This window comes from Procambarus clarkii, chromosome 37 (assembly GCF_040958095.1).
Source record: "Procambarus clarkii isolate CNS0578487 chromosome 37, FALCON_Pclarkii_2.0, whole genome shotgun sequence".
NCBI classification, from domain to species: domain Eukaryota; kingdom Metazoa; phylum Arthropoda; class Malacostraca; order Decapoda; family Cambaridae; genus Procambarus; species Procambarus clarkii.
The window spans coordinates 19,972,496-19,993,718 of record NC_091186.1 but is presented as its reverse complement, the minus strand read 5'-3'; the positions used below and the strand labels follow the sequence as shown (position 1 = coordinate 19,993,718).

Below are 21,223 nucleotides of genomic sequence, written 5' to 3'. Positions count from 1 at the left end.
GTATATAGTGTAAGAACAGCAACAGGAGAATGTTGAGAGGAGCTATTTTGGTGAGGGAGGTGACGTAATCGTAGCGTCGTCTGCTGTGTGATTTTTCATGCAGTGTATGGTGGCCACTGTACTGTTTGGACACAATACCGGCTTACTTGCATAGTTCTGGTAAATAAAACATGTAGATAGGTATATAGAACATGTGTAATAAGAACTATAACAATATGGTGGGAGGAGCAATGTTGGCGAGTAAGATGTTGGAGTGAGGGAGACTGGCTGGGTGTGGCTGCTCTCACTCGAGGTGTTCTGAATGTGTTCTTGACCAAATGCTCCTATTGCCCCATACGAAGCAGCTCCTATTGGCCCATATGCGGCAGCTGCTATTGGCCCATACGAGGCAGCTGCTATTGGCCCATACGAGGCAGCTGCTATTGGCCCATACGAGGCAGCTGCTATTGACCCATACGCGGCAGCTGCTATTGGCCCATACGCGGCAGCTGCTATTAGCCCATACGGGGCAGCTGCTATTGGCCCATACAGGGCAGCTGCTATTGGCCCATACAGGGCAGCTGCTATTGGCCCATACGGGGCAGCTGCTATTGGCCCATACGAGGCAGCTGCTATTGGCCCATACGAGGCAGCTACTGTTGGCCCATACGAGGCAGCTGCTGTTGGCCCATACGAGGCAGCTGCTATTGGCCCATATGGGGCAGCTGTTATTGGCCCATACAGGGCAGCTGCTATTGGCCCATACGAGGCAGCTGTTATTGGCCCATATGGGGCAGCTGCTATTGGCCCATACGAGGCAGCTGCTATTGGCCCATACGAGGCAGCTGCTATTGGCCCATACGAAGCAGCTGCTACGCGGTGTTCTGAATGTGTTGATGGTGAATGTATATAGTGTGTGACAGTGTATAGTGTGTAAATAGATTGTATATATACACAAATTAGCATGATACATAGTAAATATGTGCTGCATATGTGTACACAAGTTTCATGCACGTAACACAGTGTCTACGGACAGTACGGATGTTGTACTGCGATATTATAGTGTATGTGTTCATTATACATTGGATTGGCACATAAAAACAATGAAAATGTATTTGGAAAGGTGCGCAAAAAATGAACGAAAATATATTATATAGTATATAATAGCATTGTTGAGGCAGTTGATAGTGGTAAGGATTGCGATGTTGTATACCTTGACTTTAGCAAAGCTTTTGATACAGTGCCACATGAAAGACTGATTAAAAAGATAGAGTCTCATGGTATTGGGGGTGCTATATTAAGCTGGATTAGGGCATGGCTATACCAAAGGAAACAGAGAGTTAGTATAAATGGAATCAAGTCAGAGTGGAAATATGTTGTAAGTGGAGTGCCTCAAGGCTCTGTCCTGGGACCTCTGTTGTTTATAATATATATAAATGATTTAGATTCAGGTTTGAGTAGCAACATTTGCAAATTTGCCGATGATACGAAAATCGGTAGGGAAATTAATTCGGAGGAGGACTCACTATCACTTCAAGTTGATCTAGATAGGGTTTTGAAATGGTCAAAGGATTGGCAGATGCAGTTTAATGCTGATAAATGTAAAGTTCTGAGGTTAGGTAAGGATGATAGAGTTACAAGATACGAGCTAGATGGTGTTGTGATTGCGAAGTCGGATTGCGAAAGGGATCTGGGAGTTATGATTAGTAAGAATTTAAAACAAAAGGATCAATGCATAAATGTTCGTAATAAGGCAAATCGGACACTTGGATTTATTAATCGCAGCGTTAGTAACAAGACACCTGGTGTGGTTCTTCAGCTATATCTTGCTCTAGTTAGGCCCCATTTAGATTATGCAGTTCAGTTTTGGTCGCCATATTATAGAATGGATATAAATTCACTTGAACGTGTCCAGCGTAGGATGACTAAGTTAATTCCCCAAATTAGAAATCTTTCATATGAAGAAAGATTAACAAAGCTTAAGTTGCATTCACTGGAAAGGCGAAGAGTTAGGGGTGACATGATAGAGGTTTACAAGTGGATGAATGGACATAACCGGGGGGATATTAATAGGGTATTAAAAGTATCAACACAGGACAGAACACGAAACAATGGGTATAAATTGGATAAGTTTAGATTTAGGAAAGACTTGGGTAAATACTGGTTCAGTAACAGGGTTGTTGATTTGTGGAACCAATTGCCGCGTAACATTGTGGAGGTGGGGTCCCTCGATTGTTTCAAGCACGGGTTGGACAAGTATATGAGTGGGATTGGGTGGTTATAGAATAGGAGCTGCCTCGTATGGGCCAACAGGCCTTCTGCAGTTGCCTTTGTTCTTATGTTCTTATGTTCTTATAGCAAATAAAATTCGTCTTCATCTTGAAAAACATAAATTAATAATTGAGTCGCAACATGGTTTTATAAATGGCCGTTCATGTTTAACAAATTTGTTATCTTTTTATTCTAGCATTGTTGAGGCAGTTGATAGTGGTAAGGATTGCGATGTTGTATACCTTGACTTTAGCAAAGCTTTTGATACAGTGCCACATGAAAGACTGATTAAAAAAATAGAGTCTCATGGTATTGGGGGTGCTATATTAAGCTGGATTAGGGCATGGCTATACCAAAGGAAACAGAGAGTTAGTATAAATGAATCAAGTCAGAGTGGGAAAATGTTGTAAGTGGAGTGCCTCAAGGCTCTGTCCTGGGACCTCTGTTGTTTATAATATATATAAATGATTTAGATTCAGGTTTGAGTAGCAACATTTGCAAATTTGCCGATGATACGAAAATCGGTAGGGAAATTAATTCGGAGGAGGACTCACTATCACTTCAAGTTGATCTAGATAGGGTTTTGAAATGGTCAAAGGATTGGCAGATGCAGTTTAATGCTGATAAATGTAAAGTTCTGAGGTTAGGTAATGATGATAGAGTTACAAGATACGAGCTAGATGGTGTTGTGATTGCGAAGTCGGATTGCGAAAGGGATCTGGGAGTTATGATTAGTAAGAATTTAAAACAAAAGGATCAATGCATAAATGTTCGTAATAAGGCAAATCGGACACTTGGATTTATTAATCGCAGCGTTAGTAACAAGACACCTGGTGTGGTTCTCAAGCTATATCTTGCTCTAGTTAGGCCCCATTTAGATTATGCAGTTCAGTTTTGGTCGCCATATTATAGAATGGATATAAATTCACTTGAACGTGTCCAGCGTAGGATGACTAAGTTAATTCCCCAAATTAGAAATCTTTCATATGAAGAAAGATTAACAAAGCTTAAGTTGCATTCACTGGAAAGGCGAAGAGTTAGGGGTGACATGATAGAGGTTTACAAGTGGATGAATGGACATAAGCGGGGGGATATTAATAGGGTATTAAAAGTATCAACACAGGACAGAACACGAAACAATGGATATAAATTGGATAAGTTTAGATTTAGGAAAGACTTGGGTAAATACTGGTTCAGTAACAGGGTTGTTGATTTGTGGAACCAATTGCCGCGTAACATTGTGGAGATGGGGTCCCTCGATTGTTTCAAGCACGGGTTGGACAAGTATATGAGTGGGATTGGGTGGTTATAGAATAGGAGCTGCCTCGTATGGGCCAATAGGCCTTCTGCAGTTACCTTTGTTCTTATGTTCTTATGTTCTTATATTCGCGGCAACTCGCGCGCCCCGCCCCGAGCGCCCCACCGCCCCCGAGAGCTTACGGCACGGGCGCACGGGGAATGATGACGTCACGCCCCAACTTCCGGACCCCATAGCAGCCAAAGTAAGTAGAACTTCTCAGTATGGGTATTTTTTACATACCCATACTGAGGGAAGAGTTTTTGACACTTTAAAAAGAAAAAATAATTTTTTCCAGAGAATTTATTTCCTGCGCACTGCGGGGGTGTCACATTTGGAGGCAACGCAGTTAAGGGGTTAAAGATTCCTCACATAATTTATAGGTTGTGTGGGGTCCATGTTCTGCTATTCCACATTCCATAACATGGCATTTATTTACATTAAATTTCATTTGCCAAGTGGTGCTCCATATACTTATTCTGTCCATGTCTTCTTGAAGGGCATGACAATCATCTAAGTTACTTCGCACAATGATAATCCTTCCTATTATCTTAGCATCATCAGCAAACACGTTCATATAATTCTGTATTCCATCTGGTAGATCGTTTATGAAGACAATGAACATTAACGGTGCAAGAACTGAACTCTGTGGTATTCCGCTTGTGACATTTCTCCAGTCTGATACACTTCCTCTTATTACTGCCCTCATTTTTCTATCAGTCAGAAAGTTTTTCATCCATGTTAGCAGCTTACCTGTCACCCCTCCAATGTGTTCCAGTTTCCAGAACAACCTCTTATATGGAACTCTGTCGAAAGCCTTTTTTAGGTCCAGATAGATGCAGTCATCCCAACCATCCCTTTCCTGTAAAATCTCTGTGGCTCGATCATAGAAACCAAGTAAATTTGTTACACAGGATCTTCCAGATCGAAAACCATACTGTCTGTCTGATATTATATAATTTCTCTCCAGGTGTTCTACCCCATTTAGTTTTACAGTATTTACTTTTCCAATATTTTGAATGTTACACTTGTCAATGATACAGGTCTATAATTGAGGGGGTTATCCCTGCTGCTACTTTTGTAAATTGGAACTGTTGGCCTTTTTCCACACATCTACTACAACTCCTGTACACAGGGATGCCTAAAAAATCAGGTGAAGAGGAATGCTAAGCTCAGATGCACATTCTCTCAGAACCCATGGTGAAACTCCATCTGGACCAACTGCTTTGTTCTTACTTAGCTCCTTGAGCATTTGTTTCACTTCGTCTCTAGACACCTCTATGTGCTCTATGTTGTTCTATGGAATTCTTATTGTGTTTGGTTCCCTGAAGATCTCATTTTGTAGAAAGACACTTCGGAACTTTTCGTTTAATGTATCACACATTTCCTTTTCATTTTCCGTGTATTTGTCCCCCATTTTCAACCTCTAAATATTATCCTTTACCTGCAGCTTGCTTTTAATGAATTTATAGAAAAGGCCTGGATCTGATTTACATTTGTCTGCTATACCGGTCTCAAAGTTCCTTTCTGCCTCTCTCCTTACGGATGTGTAGTTGTTTCTTGCATATTTGTATCGCTGGTATGTTTGGGGGTTTGGACTCTCACTATAATGATTCCATGCTTGTGTCTTTTGATCTCTGGCCCTCTTGCAATTTCTGTTGAACCCACCTTGTTTCCTAGGTCTGCATCTCTGTTTTGGTATGAATGTTTGTGTGGCTTCATCATATATTTTGCAAAATATGGCATATGTCTTATTTACTTCCTTGCCTAGCAACAAGTCTGTCCAATTATGCCCATGAAAAAAACTTCTAAAGTTCCCCATAGCGTCCTCTCTTGAAATCGAGTTTAACAACTGTTTCAAGGTCCCCATTCTCTACTAGATTATATCGCATAGCGTATTTAATGTACAGGAGGACGTGATCACTCTTTCCCAAGGGAGGAAGGTACTGGATGTCAAATACCTCCTCCATATAGGAAGCCGGCCGGCCGAGCGGACAGCGCACTGGACTTGTGATCCTGTGGTCCCGGGTTCGATCCCGGGCGCCGGCAAGAAAAAATGGGCAGAGTTTCTTTCACCCTATGCCCGTTACCTAGCAGTAAAATAGGTACCTGGGTGTTAGTCAGCTGTCACGGGCTGATTCCTGGGGGTGGAGGCCTGGTCGAGGACCGGGCCGCGGGGACACTAAAGCCCCGTAATCATCTCAAGATAACCTCTTCTTTCTTGGTGAATATTAGATCCAGTACTGACGGAACATCCCCTTTCCTCATTCTTGTGACCTGCTTGATGTGTTGATACATGAATGTCACCAAGATGAGGTTTACAAATCTGCACAGCTGTCTGTTCTACAATCCTATTAGAATGGATTTTTCATAAACCCTAAATGTTTAGAGTTATAAAATGTTTTGTCTAAATTTGGCGCATATTTCAAATGCCACATTGATTTTTTTTTTTACAGTAAACTAAACTGAAAACCTATATACTCTGAAACTATGAAAATGAAGATCATATGGTATTCTGAGAGCATAATAACACCAAATGAACAATTGGCGATATCTTATATTTTTGCTGCTCATTTGAAAATCTGAAGTTTTCAATATTCAATTTTATAATTATTTTTTATTTTCTCATTTTCAAGTTACATTTGTGATCATTTAGACAAAGTTGCAGGATTTGCTAGTAGAATATGCACAAAAAATAGGAAAGCGTTTGAGCAAGTTTGAGAAATTGAACATAAGGTAACATCATTTCCTGTCATATATATATGCCATGCGCAATTTAAGGGTTAACAAAGCAGACTTAACTTAAAAAAAAGAGAGATGTCACACCAAAGGGAACAATAGTCCCAAGAAGAACAAAAGCATATGAACTAAGTGAAAAATGCCCAAAAAAGCGAGCGCAAATGCTCATCAGCTATACGAAAACGCGACTCAGAGCGCCACCCTGACAGCTGGGAGAAGAAGTGCACCCAGCAGTGCAAAATGGCCACAAAAACAAACTACTAAACAGCCGCAAAACATCCAAACCAAAGATAGATGCGCCCGATGCGAGCATGCGTAATTCATGCTGGCAAATATGGTAAACCAATGCAGAAAGGAAGGAGACAAAAACCCCCTCCCCAACTTCAATCCCAGCCCAGAAGACACAAAGGCCCAAGCTGGAGCAACCAGAACCCAAGTGCTCCTTGCGGACTACCCCTACCGGACTACCTTGAGGAGCCGGTCGGCCGAGCGGACAGCACACTGAACTTGTGATCCTGTGGTCCCGGGTTCGATCCCGGGCGCCGGCGAGAAACAATGGGCAGAGTTTCTTTCACCCTATGCCCCTGTTACCTAGCAGTAAAATAGGTACCTGGGTGTTAGTCAGCTGTCACGGGCTGCTTCCTGGGGGTGGAGGCCTGGTCGAGGACCGGGCCGCGGGGACACTAAAGCCCCGAAATCATCTCAATATAACCTCAATATATACCCCGGGCACTGGGAACCCCCGACAGAGGCCCTGGGGCAGAATCCGCAACCACGCCCACCACCCCTGAAGAAAAGGCTGAGTCCAGGGGGACAGCTTCAAAGAAGGGAGTCTGCTGTGTCGATCCAGATGCTTCGAAGGGAAAATCAGGCTACACTACCCCAGCGGCCAAATCGGAAGGGGCTGTCCCCGACGCTACCCGAGCCTCGACCTGAGCGAAACCCCACCCTGACTTCGAAACCCTCAGACATTTGGGAGCCGGAAGCAGGGGGATGGAGCAGGGCGAACCACACCCACCTGGAAAGGAAGTAAGGGCACGGAGAGAACCACGGATGAAGTAACCAACGCCCCAAATCCGGGTACCCCAAAATCCAAACGGGGCAGCTTCGGGGTTTCCAAGCGGGCAACCAACCTGCCTCGTAACAAAGAAAATCGAGCATGCAACAGCCGCTGCCTGACCCCTGACATCCTCAAACAAGGAATGGGTAAACTGAATGACAAGCGGGAAACAAATCCTGGCAAGACTCAGGTTCATCGGTGTCACCGACCAAACAGGCAGCATGACGGAGGCAGGACAGGTGATCGTCACCGCGAGGCAGGAGCAACGAAAAACCTTCAGCATCCCACAAGATGAGACAGGCGTTAGAAGACACATCCAGGTTCTGGCTGTAGTCTAGCATGATTTGATGCATAGCATCAATTCTTATATAGTAAATAAAAAGATTTGCTAATTTCATCTACTGTACATAAATGAAATCAAAAATTTTTTCACTAGACGAGAAATGCTATATAATCCAATTAGAAAACTATCGTTTAAAATAAACTATTTACAATGGAAACAATTTTTTCCAAAGACAATATTGGCTTGGACAACCAGGATCATATATACAGAAATATAAAGATGAAATTATGACTTATTGAAAACTTACTGCAGTTTCTGAACTCCCTCCACCAACATTTGGAGATGGTTTAGTGTGGTAATAGAAGTAGTGAGGTTCCTCTTGGCTGTGTCAAGCTGCTTGATGTCCCGTGTGATCTCTTTCACACGCTGCTCAGATTCTCCGGCTTTTTCCTGAAACACTTACCTACTTAAAACACAAATAATGAATAAAGTTTAATGACATCACTACATAAATGAAATTCATTACCAACAAAGCAACAACCGAAAGGCTGCAAGTTTGATTCCCACAGCAGGACAGACAATTGGGCACATTTCCGTTCACGTGATGCCTCTATTTTCCTTCAAGTAAACAGGTGCCTGGAAGGTTGAGTAGTAAGAAGACAACACACTTGCCTGAGGAGAAGCAGTAGTAAGTAGTAAGAAGACAACACACTTGCCTGAGGAGAAGCAGGGGGAAATTGGATAACACAGTCACACAAAGAGGAGCAAGAGAAGGATAACATCACAGTCGCAGGAGTAAGATAACACAGTCAAATAAGGAGCATTGTAACGTTTATGTAAAGTATTTATGTATATTATCCCTTATAAGATGTAATAAGATGCTAGGTTCCTGTCTTTTATTGTACCTGTTAATATAATTGTAAGAAGAGAGTATTATTCCTGTATTCTTGGATGAACTAGCGTGCATTCATGTGTTTCGGGACATGAGGAGAAGCTGGAGTATGATAACATGGTCACATGAGGAGGAGCAGGAGTATGATAACATGGTCACATGAGGAGGAGCAGGAGTATGACAACAGTCACAAGAGGAGGAGCAGGAATAAGATAACAACAGTCACACGAGGAGGAGCAGGGGTAAGATAACAACAGTCATACAAGGAGGAGCAGGAGTAAGATAACAACAGTCACATGAGGAGGAGCAGGAATAAGATAACAGTCACACAAGGAGGAGCAGGGGTAAGATAACAACAGTCACACTAGGAGGAGGAACAGGAATAAGATAACAACAGTCATACGAGGAGGAGCAGCAGGAGTAAGATAATAACAGTCATACGAGGAGGAGCAGGGGTAAGATAATAACAGTCATACAAGGAAGAGCAGGAGTAAGATAACAACAGTCACACGAGGAGGAGCAGGAGTAAGATAACAACAGTCACACGAGGAGGAGCAGGAGTAAGATAACAACAGTCACACGAGGAGGAGCAGGGGTAAGATAACACAGTACCTGTGTAAATTTAAGAGTTTAGGGAAGCAGTGGATTATAACCTCATGTCTGCCTTGAAACATGGGAATTGTATGGAAAAGGCTGAGTTTGATGGACTGCAATGGTGGCCATGAATAATTAATATATGTAAATCGTGAGCATTAAGAAAATGGTCCTAAACCAACCCATACTCAAGGATGTATGGCACACAAGTGCCAAGAGCCCTCACACCAAGGCAGATGTTTCAGGCTCAGCCACACCTTCAGTAGCTCACCATAACATCCTCCTACTTCCACAACTCTGCAACTTTAACCAAACAACTTTTAGGAAAAGTGTTTAATTATAGTATTTTTTGTTTTTATTCCATGGACGTACACATGGTATCCACTATATCGGGATATATATGTATGTATGTATGTATGTATGTATGTGTGTGTGTGTGTGTGTGTGTGTGTGTGTGTATATTATATATATATATATATATATATATATATATATATATATATATATATATATATATATATATATATTATATATATATATATATATATATATATATATATATATATATATATATATATATATATATATATATATATATATATATGTCGTACCTAGTAGCCAGAACGCACTTCTGAGCCTTCTATGCAAAGCCCGAAAGCCTGCTGCCACATACATACATACATACATACATACATACATACATACATACATACATACATACATACATACATACATACATACATATATAACACAAAATAGAACTTAAAACAATGAATATAAATTGGGTAAGTTTAGATTTCGGAAGGACCTGGGTTAATACAGGCTTGGAAATAGGGTTGTTGATATATGGAACAAATTACTGGGTAACATAATTCACATGGGATCACAAGATTGTTTCAATGTAATGTCTGGTGTATAAAGTTTAGTATTTTGTGGTTGTTAATGTAAATGTTTCTCTTTTTTTAAGGATGCATTTGAATGGTTTTGGATTGAAATATGCAATAAATGAAAACTGGTTCGATTTCAATCAAACTTTTTTGATGAGTTGTATATGAAAAGAGTTTCATCTGGTCCAAGTCTCAGCATCGTAGCATAAATAGGAAGGGAGAAAACAAATATTGAAGTAGGTGTCAAAATTATTCCAAAATGGTCAAAAACGATTATCAAACACAAGTGTCAACTGAAATCACGTCTATGACTCTCAGCTATCACAAGAGCATATATTAAAAAAATATGATAATTAGTTTTATTAAAAAAATAATTAAGTTAAAAAAAAAACTCTTGTGTTTGAAGTGTGTATAAATGCCCATTGGTTCTACATTCCTAGTTTCACCCTTAACCCTTAAAGCGCGCATCACGTCATATGAAGTGTAAATCGTTTTACCAGTCAACTGCGCTTCACGTCATATGACGATTATGGGTACCGCGCACGATTTGAATGGCCCGCGGTGTAGCTGGGGGTCCCATATGCTGCCCAGGGGCTATAGTAAACAGCGGCCATTTTGAAAAAAATTCCCGCTCACGAACCGAAGGCATGGGAAGCCTCAGTTTAGCGAGAGTCACCATGGCGAGCGCACGGTCAAACGCCTCACGGGCACGCACCACTCAGTCCCTCACCCCAGAGCAAATAGCCCACGAATTATTCTCTGAAGGTGAAGAAAGTGTGTTTGATGATTCAGACAACGATGAGGATTATACACAGTTGTCGGGTGATAGTAGCAGCAGCAGTGAGAGTGACAACGCTCGCCGTGCCATGGCGAGGCCTCTACGCTCACCCATGCCTCCTCGGCCAGTTTCTACCCCAATTCTACCACGACCTCACAGTTCCTGTGGATATTTTCTGTTTGAGGGTGACGAGTCAGAGGGAGGTGACTCCTTTTCTGGGTTTAGTGACTCAGATCATAGTTTTATTGAGCCTGTGGCTGGTACCAGTGGTGTAACTGGGCGAGAAATTGTCGCGTCAGCAGCATCTCGCCCAGCCAAGCGCCACCGCATGGCACCACATGAGGAACCAAGACCCTCGTGTTCACGTGCACCCACCTCACGTGCACCCACCTCACGTGCACCCACCTCACGTGCACCCACCTCACGTGCACCCACCTCACGTGCACCCACCTCACGTGCACCCACCTCACGTGCACCCACCTCACGTGCACCCACCTCACGTGCACCCACCTCACGTGCACCCACCTCACGTGCACATAGCCACCGTGCTTCTCGCAGACGGTATTCAGCTCCTGGTCGCCGGTATGCATCGCTTCCTCGCCGTCTTTCCTCTGCATCTCGCAGGACGCCTGGTGTACTTGAGTGGAATGATGGTGACGATTTTATTCCTAATATTCCTCACTTTGACAATAAAGATGTAGGGATTACAAACCTTTTCCCTAATCAAGGTGAGGACATGGCTGAGATGGAATATTTTACAGCATTCTATGATGAACCACTCATGGAATACATTGTACACCAAACGAACCTGCATGCTGCTTACCTGATTGAGAGGGAAATCACAGAATCTTCACGACTGCAGCGTTGGAAAAATACCACAGTTGCGGAAATGTATGTGTTTTTGGCACTCTGTTTGTTGATGAAGCACTGTCACAAACATGCAATAAGTGACTATTGGAGCAAGGACCATACCGTGCCAACACCTTTATTCGGGAAATATATGTCACGAGACAGGTTTCAGATACTCCTCAGGTGTCTACATTTTGGAAGTGTTCAGGACCGAACACCTGATGATAGACTGTGGCGAGTGAGGCACTACATGAACGATGTTATTGGAAAATTCAGAGATTTTTACGTACCAGCACAGAAGCTGGTGGTTGATGAATCTCTTGTACTTTTCAAGGGACGTGTTCCATTCAAACAGTACATTCCCTCGAAACGAAACCGATTTGGCCTGAAATTTTTTGTTCTTTGTGATTGTGAGACAGGATACGTGTTACACATGATTCTGTACTCGGCTAGTGATGTAGACATTCCCGGTAACGACGAACATGGATTCTCGGGGAGTGTAGTGAAGACCATCATGGCTCCGTGGATGAACAAGGGACACATTTTATGCACAGATAATTACTATACAAGTCCCTTGCTAGCTCGGTTCTTGCTAGAAAATAGAACCGGATTGGTTGGTACAGTAAAGCCGCAACGAAGGGAAATGCCTGTGTTTGACAACGACATTGCAGTTGGCGAGTGTCAGAGAAGGAAAAGTGATAACATTCTGTCAGTTCGGTGGAAAGACAAAAGAGAGGTGAACTTGTTGACAACAATTCATGATGGAACAATGGTGAACAGTGGGAAAGTGAACCATAAAACAAATACACCACTATATAAGCCAGACTGTGTTTTAGACTATAATATCAACATGCGGTTGATTGATAAATCAGACATGATGATTGGCACTGCAGAGTGTGTGCGGAAGACATGTAGGTGGACGAAAAAAGTGTTCTTCCATCTTGTGGACATGAGCATGCTGAACTGTTTCAACATGTACCTTGTGAGAACTGGACGTAAGCCCACTTTCCGTGACTTTGTATTTGATGCTGCAATACAGTTATTAGGAAAGTTTGCAAAAGATGTCCCAGGTACTCAGCGACCCATCATAAACCCACTGTTGCAGCATGCTGGTACTCCACGCCTCGCTCACACTGAAGGCTTCCTAGCACACAAACTTAAGTATTTGCCACCAGCTGGGAAGCGTGCAATAGCCCAACGTGATTGCTTGGTGTGTAAAACAACGACACGTAGAGACAAGAAACGGAAGCTTGTGCAAACATGGTGTGAAACATGTGGTATTCCATTATGTGCTGTCGACTGCTTCAATGACTACCACAGTCTAGAAAACTTCTAAGTGTGCTTCAAAGTGTGTATAGCGTGTGCGAGTGTGTAAATATGTAAACATATAAGCAGATAGCGTGTGCGTGTGTGTAAATATATACAAATATAAGCAGAACATACAATATAATAGACTGTAATGACATATTATATTGCCGTAATTGAAAACATTTGTGTGCGCCTGTGTATACTCAAATATGCAACAATTATTGATACAAAATATGTTCAAACAGTATTTGAAACACAATTAGTGAAAAAAATTGGATAAAATGCGCTTAGACATTGTAAATAAATAGCGCGAAAATATATTTGTGGCAACTCTGGCTGTTTGAGGACCACGCGCAACACCTCTGGGGCGTGTACTGCATGAGCGAACATGCAGATTGTGACGTCATCGCTGATCTTTCCGGCTCTATTGCAACAAAAGTACAATAGAATTTCTTTTTTATTTTTCCCGTGATCAGTGAACAGAACTTAACAGATTAGCAAAAAAAAAAAAAATTTTTTTTTTTTTCAAAATGACATGTGCCTGTGGGGATGGCAGGATATTAGACCCCGAGCATGTTAAGGGTTAAGCTGCTAAGAGGTCCAGAAGAGATTTACACCCCTGTGCGCAAGAAAAACAAAAATTCTAAATTTTTTTGTCTTCTAAAAATGTTAATTGGTGTTCCCTGAGCATGGGAAAAATAAATTGTAGGCGACATTTAGGGCGCAATAGGCCGAGGAAGTCTGGCAAAATGTGGGCGTTGCCAGAGAAGTCGTCAAGAGGCGGTCAGCGTCACCCCGAGCTGTCAGGTGGAAGTTGCCACAAAGATATTATTACCTAATTATTTCAATATCTCTGAAGTATTTTTTCCTAGTTTTTTCCAGTAATATTATTGAATAGTGTGTAGTGTGATAGATTTATATAATAAAATGTGTGAATCATCGCTATACTCAAAAGTATGTGTTCATATTAGTGATTCAATTATTACGTTCATAAAAACAATAAACAAATAGTTTTGCTGTTATTACACTATACACACACACATTATATATAAGTATCTACACGTTTTGTTCACCACAACTGTACAACTAAGCTGATATAGATAGTTCAGGCACTAAGAGACATCGCTACACACACAGTCAGCTGGCAGCTGCCTCCCTCACTCGTACAAGGTCAGGCGCACTAAAATTTCTCCCCCAACAATATTGTTTTGTGTGTTATTACACTATATATAAATATCTACATGTTGTTTGCATCGTAACTGAACACCTAAGCTTGTAGGGTGCCCAAAGAGCATAGTGGACACCTCTCTACACAGCTAGACAAGCCATGCAGACGACGCCACCTGCATAACGCAAATGGCTCCAACATAATCCTTTTGCTGTTATTACACTAATACACACATTATATATAAGTATCTATATGTGTGTTCATGATAGAGAACCACCGAGCTGGTATGGTGAATGTAGACAATAACAGGTGGCCACACAGTCGGTAATCTCCCTCCCTCCCTCCCTCAGCATTACTCCTCCCACACAGCGCTAATTATCACAACAATCCTGCTATTATCACAATCCTGGTCATTTTTATCACAGTCAGGGGTCATCTGTAATACTGTCATCGTTAAATAATAGCAGTTACATATTTATTTTGACATTTATAGGCGATGCTGTGGTCACAAGCTGAACAGCAATGCCGTTAGCTTATGCTGTGTGCACCAGCCTTAGTTGCTCCCACATTACTGTGGCTCTCACATCAGAGAATATTGCCCACGATTTTTTTTAAACATGGCGTCTGTTTACAAAAGCCCCGAGGAAGCTGATGTGAACCCTGTGTAGCCACGGGCCATTTGAATCGTGCCTGGCACCCTATGACATATATATATACACCATGCGAACGGTGGGACATGTTACTCATGGCATATATATACGCCATGCGCAGTTTAAGGGTTAAAGTAACATACCTATACTGTAAATAAGAAAGTAGGGATGGGTTTCGTGAGTTCATACTCTAGGATACGGCTTACAAGCTTTTCATTGACCTTACATCAAGCACAGGATGAATGAATGAGATTGGATGCATATGAATACAAGCTGCAATGTATGGATGAATCAGGCATCTGCAGTTTCCTTAATTATTTCGTCCCCGTGTTCATTAGCTCTTGCAATAACACCCATCATTACAGAATGAATGTCAGTACCAGCAAAAGGAAACACTGTACCACTTTACCTTGATGTCTTTAAAACGTGAGAAAAGCTCTGCTATGGCTTCTTGAGCATTTAGTAATGATGCACGCCCATCCTGAAAAATACAGATTGTATTTATATTAATAACAAACATTTCAACATTTTCTATAAAAATTATATATCACCAAACCTTTATCTATCATTACATACTTCTATTCTCACTGATGCTATACAACCTGTATATCATACAATCTTGTAACCTACAGACAGGTTAGCCATATATGGCAGCAATGCCACCAGGACTATAGTGTCCCTGGGGAATCATATGTACACGAGATTGGCATATTAGATAAATCCTAACAATCACAAACAAATTTCTTCCACTTTCCCATCAAAAGAAGTTATGGAAGCCACCTCCATCCACAGGTTTAAGGCCAGATTTGACAAGGCGTTTAAATGTTAGACTAGGTAAATTGTAATATAATAGATGCAACACGACTAGCAAGCGGGACATAAAGAGCCTAGACTTTACTTGCCTGCAGTCAGTGATAGTTAAGAACAAGTACAAGACCAGTAGGACAGACATGAAGTGCTAGACCACACTCCCTGTAGTCAGTGATAGGTAAGAACCAGGCAGCAGCAGCTCCAATCCAAGATCCCATGATTAATGTTTTCCTCATACATCCTGACTGCACTTCATGATAATCTGGCAAGTTAATTGTTAACTAATTCAGTTTCCAAGCAGAGTGGCAACATGATGCACGAAGTTCCTGATGTTGTCTTAATGACATGGAAGTGTACTGCATGGAAATTTTGCTAAGGTTCTTCCTGGCTCACTGGGTCCAGATTTCTGTACCACTTCTTCTTTGGGGTGGCTATGATAAATTTTGATTTTCTTTGCCTTAGGAAGGCAAAGGAAGCAAAATCACTTAGGAAGTTATATGCAAATTAAGAATTCGGTGTTAAATTAAATGAAATGCCGCTATCTGGTGGATTCAGATAGTCTCAGTGTGAGGAAGAGACAGACGGCCGTGACAGGCACCCAAAGCCACACAAGGCCGCAGAGGAACTGGGGCATTCACGAAATATCTAGCGGCCAGGACTCCTGTTCAACATCCAAAACCCCTGCGCCTGAATATCGTCCCAAGACATATTGCCAAAGACAGCCGAAAGAACAGCATACTTCATAACATCATGAGCGCGAGGGTTGACTGCAGGCTGGCTAGGCTAACAAAAACAATGCCTTCCAAAAACAATCACAAACCGACGGAGCTAATGTACCACAAACCAAGGAGAAGAAAGAAAGGAATGGACCCGGTCCAAAGACCAAGAAGGCTTGGGCGGCACATGAGCAGGCCAGAGGAATAAAAAAAGAACGAGAAAGCTTGCGAAACAGAGCAGAAGGGACATCCACCTCAAACGCAAGCTGCAGTGGCTCCACCAACACCGCGCAATAAGAAGCCACAGTACAGTATATGGCATGAAATGCCAATCCAGAAAAAGCCAAAAGAGAAAGGACAAAGCAACCCGTACCAACACCGATGAAGCCTGACGAAGAGAAAGAAAAGGACGGAAAGATCGCCAAGAAACTTCATACTGTCTCTGAGGCAAAGACAGCAGGTAGGACACCATCAAGGAAGCCACATGATCAGCATACAAATGGCAATACACACGTCAGAAATGCTAGACATGTATTGCGGAGTAGGAGGTCAAACTAGCAAGGTATCTCACCAGTCCGACTTGCTCAAAGAGACGGAGCCGTGGAAAAATGCCTGGGTTCGGATACCGAGTAAGCAGCACCTGAAACCAAGGCTGGCCAACCACCATGGGACTAGGAGAAGAACTCTCTTCCGATGTGATTCCAGCTGAGCCAGAGCCTGGAGCAACAGCTCAACCGGAAGAAGAGGTAAAGGAACCCCCACCTCGACTAGTCCTACCAAAAAGCATCCACCATGAGAGCCTCACAGTCGGCGAATGGCACCACATATAATGGGAGATGCCAAGACCATGCTGACGCAAAGTGGTCCATCTCCTGGCCCCCGAATGCCCGGCAATGCCGAAGGAAGCAGCATCAATTGTTCATTCCGTGGAAAGAGGAATGAAGTGCGACAGGCCATCTACCAGGATGTTGGACACTCCTTGAATGTGAGTGGCACGGAAAGCTAAACTCCGAGAACTCGGCAGAAGAGCTACCTGAAGCAACCAGCTCCAAAGAACCACAGACAAAAAAGACTCCCCCACAGTTGAGATAATGAACCACAGGGTAGCAGTCCGAATGGAGCCGGATCACTGAATCCCAAGGAAATCAAATCCTCCGCAGGGCCAGCCACACAGCCGCAAACTCCCGCACTGTGCTGTGAGCCCGTCACATGGACAGCTGCCAATGCCCCTGGCCGGACTGGTTAGCACTGGTCACAAAGCCCCAGCAGTCACACAAGGCATTCGTGAATACATCGAGCGAAGGAGGAGGAAGGCGCCATGGCACCAAACCCTGAAGAGGAAGCTGGTGATGGAGCAACTGGCACAAGGATACCGGAGGTTAAACTAAGGGATCGTAGGAGTGGCCAAAAAAAGCTGCCCTGAATGTACCAGAACAGCCTCCAAAATCAAACCCTGCCCAAAGGAAAAAAACAGAAGAGCAAAATTCAGGCTCCTGCACAGCAGCTTGAGAAACCTCCGAGTGACTCAGGTCCCTTTAAAAAACAGTCAATGGTGGGACTGAAGCCAGAGCACAGCCACGGGAGGGAGAGAAAGGGAGGCAGTCCGAGAATCCCACACAGTACCCAGCCAAGTCCGAACCTGGGATAGAACTGGGACTTCCGCCAGTTCACCAGAAACCCAAACCCGGCGAGCTGGGAAAGAGCCAGATCCCTGGCTAGCAGACAAGCAGTCCAGTTGGGAGTCCACACCAACCAGTCATCGAGGTAAGCCAAGACCCAAAGACCTAGCAAACTAAAACGGGCCACCACAACCCAATTCAAGCACATAAAAAGTGAGGTGCCAGATTCAACCAAAACGGGAGACAACGAAAGCGTAAGCCTGTCACCCCACCACAAAACCTAACCAATCCTTGAAATCCCATATGGATTGGGACGTACCAATATGCATCCTTGAGGTCCAGGGAAATCATCCAAGAGCCCGGATTGAGAACAAGCTGAACTTGGGACAATGTGGTCATACAAAAGAGAGGGCAAGGAATTAACCGGTTCAGATGAGACAAGGCCAGAATGTACCAGAGATCCTCACAGTCCTGTTTCAGAACCGGATACAGGCAGGAAACCCACCTGAGAAACAAGGCCGTTTCGACCACCCCCAAGGAACCCACTCTGTTATGACCCGACGGATGAAAGGGGAATAAGCCTGCCCCTCCCCCCCCAAAGTGAGGGTCCCCCAATGCCACTGAAGGTTGTAATAAACAACCCGAAAAGCACACGAATCGTGGGATCAAGCCCAAGCAAACAGAGAGAGCCTTTTCCCCATCGCCCCGTCAACAGGGCGATTTGCGAAAGAGCTGATGCAAAACCCGAGATGCCGACCTGCGATAGGGTCGATGCAAACCCCCGAGAAGCCAGCCTGTGAAAGGACCAACTCAAACCCCTCGGAAAGCTGACCTGTGAAAGGGCTGACGCAAACCCCGAGATGCCGACGCAAACCCCGAGATGCCGACGCAAACCCAGACATGCTGATGCAAATCCCGAGCAGCCGACTTGCAAAAGGGCCGACGCAAACCCCGTGATGCCAATCTGCAAAAGAACAGCACAAACCCTGAGAAGCTGACCTATAAAAGGGTTGACGCAAATCCCGAGCAGCCGACCTGCGAAAGGGCGATGCAAACCTTGAGATGCCGACCTGCAATAGGGCCAATGCAAACCCCTCTAGAAGCCGACCTACGAAAGGGCCATTGCAAACCCCTAGATGCCGACCTACGAAAGGGCCATTGTAAACCCCTAGATGCCGACCTCCATGCAGAGAGAAAACTGCGCTAACCGGATGAAGAAGGCACCGGGGGGCCCGCGCCAACCGGATGAAGAAGGCACCGGGGGGCCCACCAACTCAGAAACTGACACCATAGGACTACAATGACAAAACGAGGCCCAAAGCCTGAGTCCTGGGCATGACCTTTCCAGGAGTGTCGGGAGGGACCCCCTGGAGAACCAACAAGTCTGAAATAGGCCTGCAACTAGTAGAAACTGCAGACAAAAACCGAGAAACAGTCCTCTGGAAACAAAACAGCACAAAAATGTGAAGACGACTGAAGGGCCCAAGCCAAATCCAACGAAAGAGCCAGCACAGCCTGCCAACACACAAGACGAGAGGTGAAAAACAGAGAAGCCGCCTCCTGGAGGATCGGTGCAAACAGCTTCAGCAGAGCAGACTACACAGAAGCAGCCGAGACCAAGACCCCAGCTGGTGCCCCCCACCCTGTGCTCTCACATCCTCCAAAAGCCAATCCGAAAACAGCTCAAGAAGACTAAAGAAATGCAAGACAGAGGCCAAATGACTGCAAGTCTGAAAGTCACTAGCCACCAAAGCAGCCGAAAGCGTGGGGACCTGAGCATGCAGCTGCACCAGACAATATCACGAGGAAGAGCAGGGGTGAAGAGGTACTCATTGAGTAACTCCAGAGAGCCACCCCCCCCCCTCCCCCAAGAACACCTGCAACACAGTGGTAATCTCCCAGCACTCAAGCATGTGGATACAACAAAAGCCATGCCAAACTCCAAGAGAGAAGAAGGAACAGTCTGCCAGCCTGGAAGACTCCAGAAACTCTTAACGCACCCAATATGGGAAAGTAGAGTCGAACTCAAACGAAGCCAGATCCATCACCGATGCGTAAACTGGGTCCCGCAGGAGGTAGGTACTGAGAGCCTCCCGATCCTCCGCAGGGGAAATCTGAGAGGAAGAAAACCTCTGGAAAGACAAATCCAAGGAATCCAAAGGCACCCGAAAACGAAACGGGGAGGGGGGAAGGAAGGAGGGTACAAAAACCACCTCCCCTGCAGAAAAAGCCCCTGCACAGAGGGCACAAGGGCCCAAGTAGGGTCAAAAGGAACCCAAGAGCTCCATGCGGACTCCTCCCGGGAACCCATGATAAAGGCCCCAGGGTAGAGCCCTCATCCACGCCCACCACCCTAGAAGGAAAGACGGAGTCCAGGGAAAAGGCTTTGAAGAAGGGACTCTGCTGGGTCAACTCTGAAGACTCGGCAGGAAAGAGGGGCTCGACCACCTCTGCGCCCACATTGGAACGGGCAGCCCCTGAAGCCACCCGAGCCATTTAGGAGCCAGAAGCAGCAGCAGGGTGAACCACGACCACTTGGGAAGGAAGAGGGGGCATAATTTTTTTTTTTTTTTTTTTTTGAGAGAGATATATACAAGAGTTGTTACATTCTTGTACAGCCACTAGTACGCGTAGCGTTTCGGGCAGGTCCCTGGAATACGATCCCCGCCACGAAGAATCGTTGTTACAACCAAGTACACACTTTACTGTAGAGTTAAAACAGAGGCTACAGTTAAGGATTTGCGCCCAGTAAATCCTCCCCGGCCAGGATACAAACCCATGACAAAGCGCTCGCGGAACGAGTTATATAAGCAATACAATAACATTATGGGGAGGCATTCAGTGCAGCTGTTGCAAATCTTGAAGTATTCATGCATAACTTTTTTTGGTACATAGCAGCCAATAATCTTCTCCTTTGTCCAGATAAGAGGCATCACAACCGACCCTCAACTGGCCTCTAGATCACTGGAATTTACAATACTTCCCTCCAGGAAAAAGCAGTATCCTAAGGCAGAAAGTGATGGAATAGGATAAAAGTATAGTATATGGGGTGAGAGTATTTACATCAAGACTGACTACAAAAGTATTTGATCAAAAACATTAGACCCAGAACTGGAGCATAACATGAGGAAGGAAAGTGTGAGGACAGCAGTGTTGGAGGAGGAGACAGCACTTTCTACTGGTTTAGGGAAAACAGTATAGTAGCTATAAACAGACTTTTCTAAGCCACTACATACTGTATTTAACGCCATATAAGATACACCTGATTTACAAGGATATTTGATGAAGAAATATAATTTTAGTATGTTTCATCATACAGTTAT

The 21,223-nt window shown here is 44.0% G+C and overlaps 1 protein-coding gene across 1 annotated transcript in view; it reads right to left on the bottom strand.

Moving 5' to 3' along the window:
• LOC123765739 (vacuolar protein sorting 53) overlaps window positions 1-21,223 on the bottom strand; it is a 104,557-nt gene that overhangs the window by 70,120 nt on the left and 13,214 nt on the right. The window contains exons 3-4 of the mRNA XM_069337229.1: window positions 15,165-15,236; window positions 7,937-8,079 (exon numbers count right to left, since the gene is read on the bottom strand). Of these exons, the coding sequence (XP_069193330.1) occupies window positions 7,937-8,079; window positions 15,165-15,236 (215 nt within the window). The remainder of the gene's footprint in view (window positions 1-7,936; window positions 8,080-15,164; window positions 15,237-21,223) is intronic.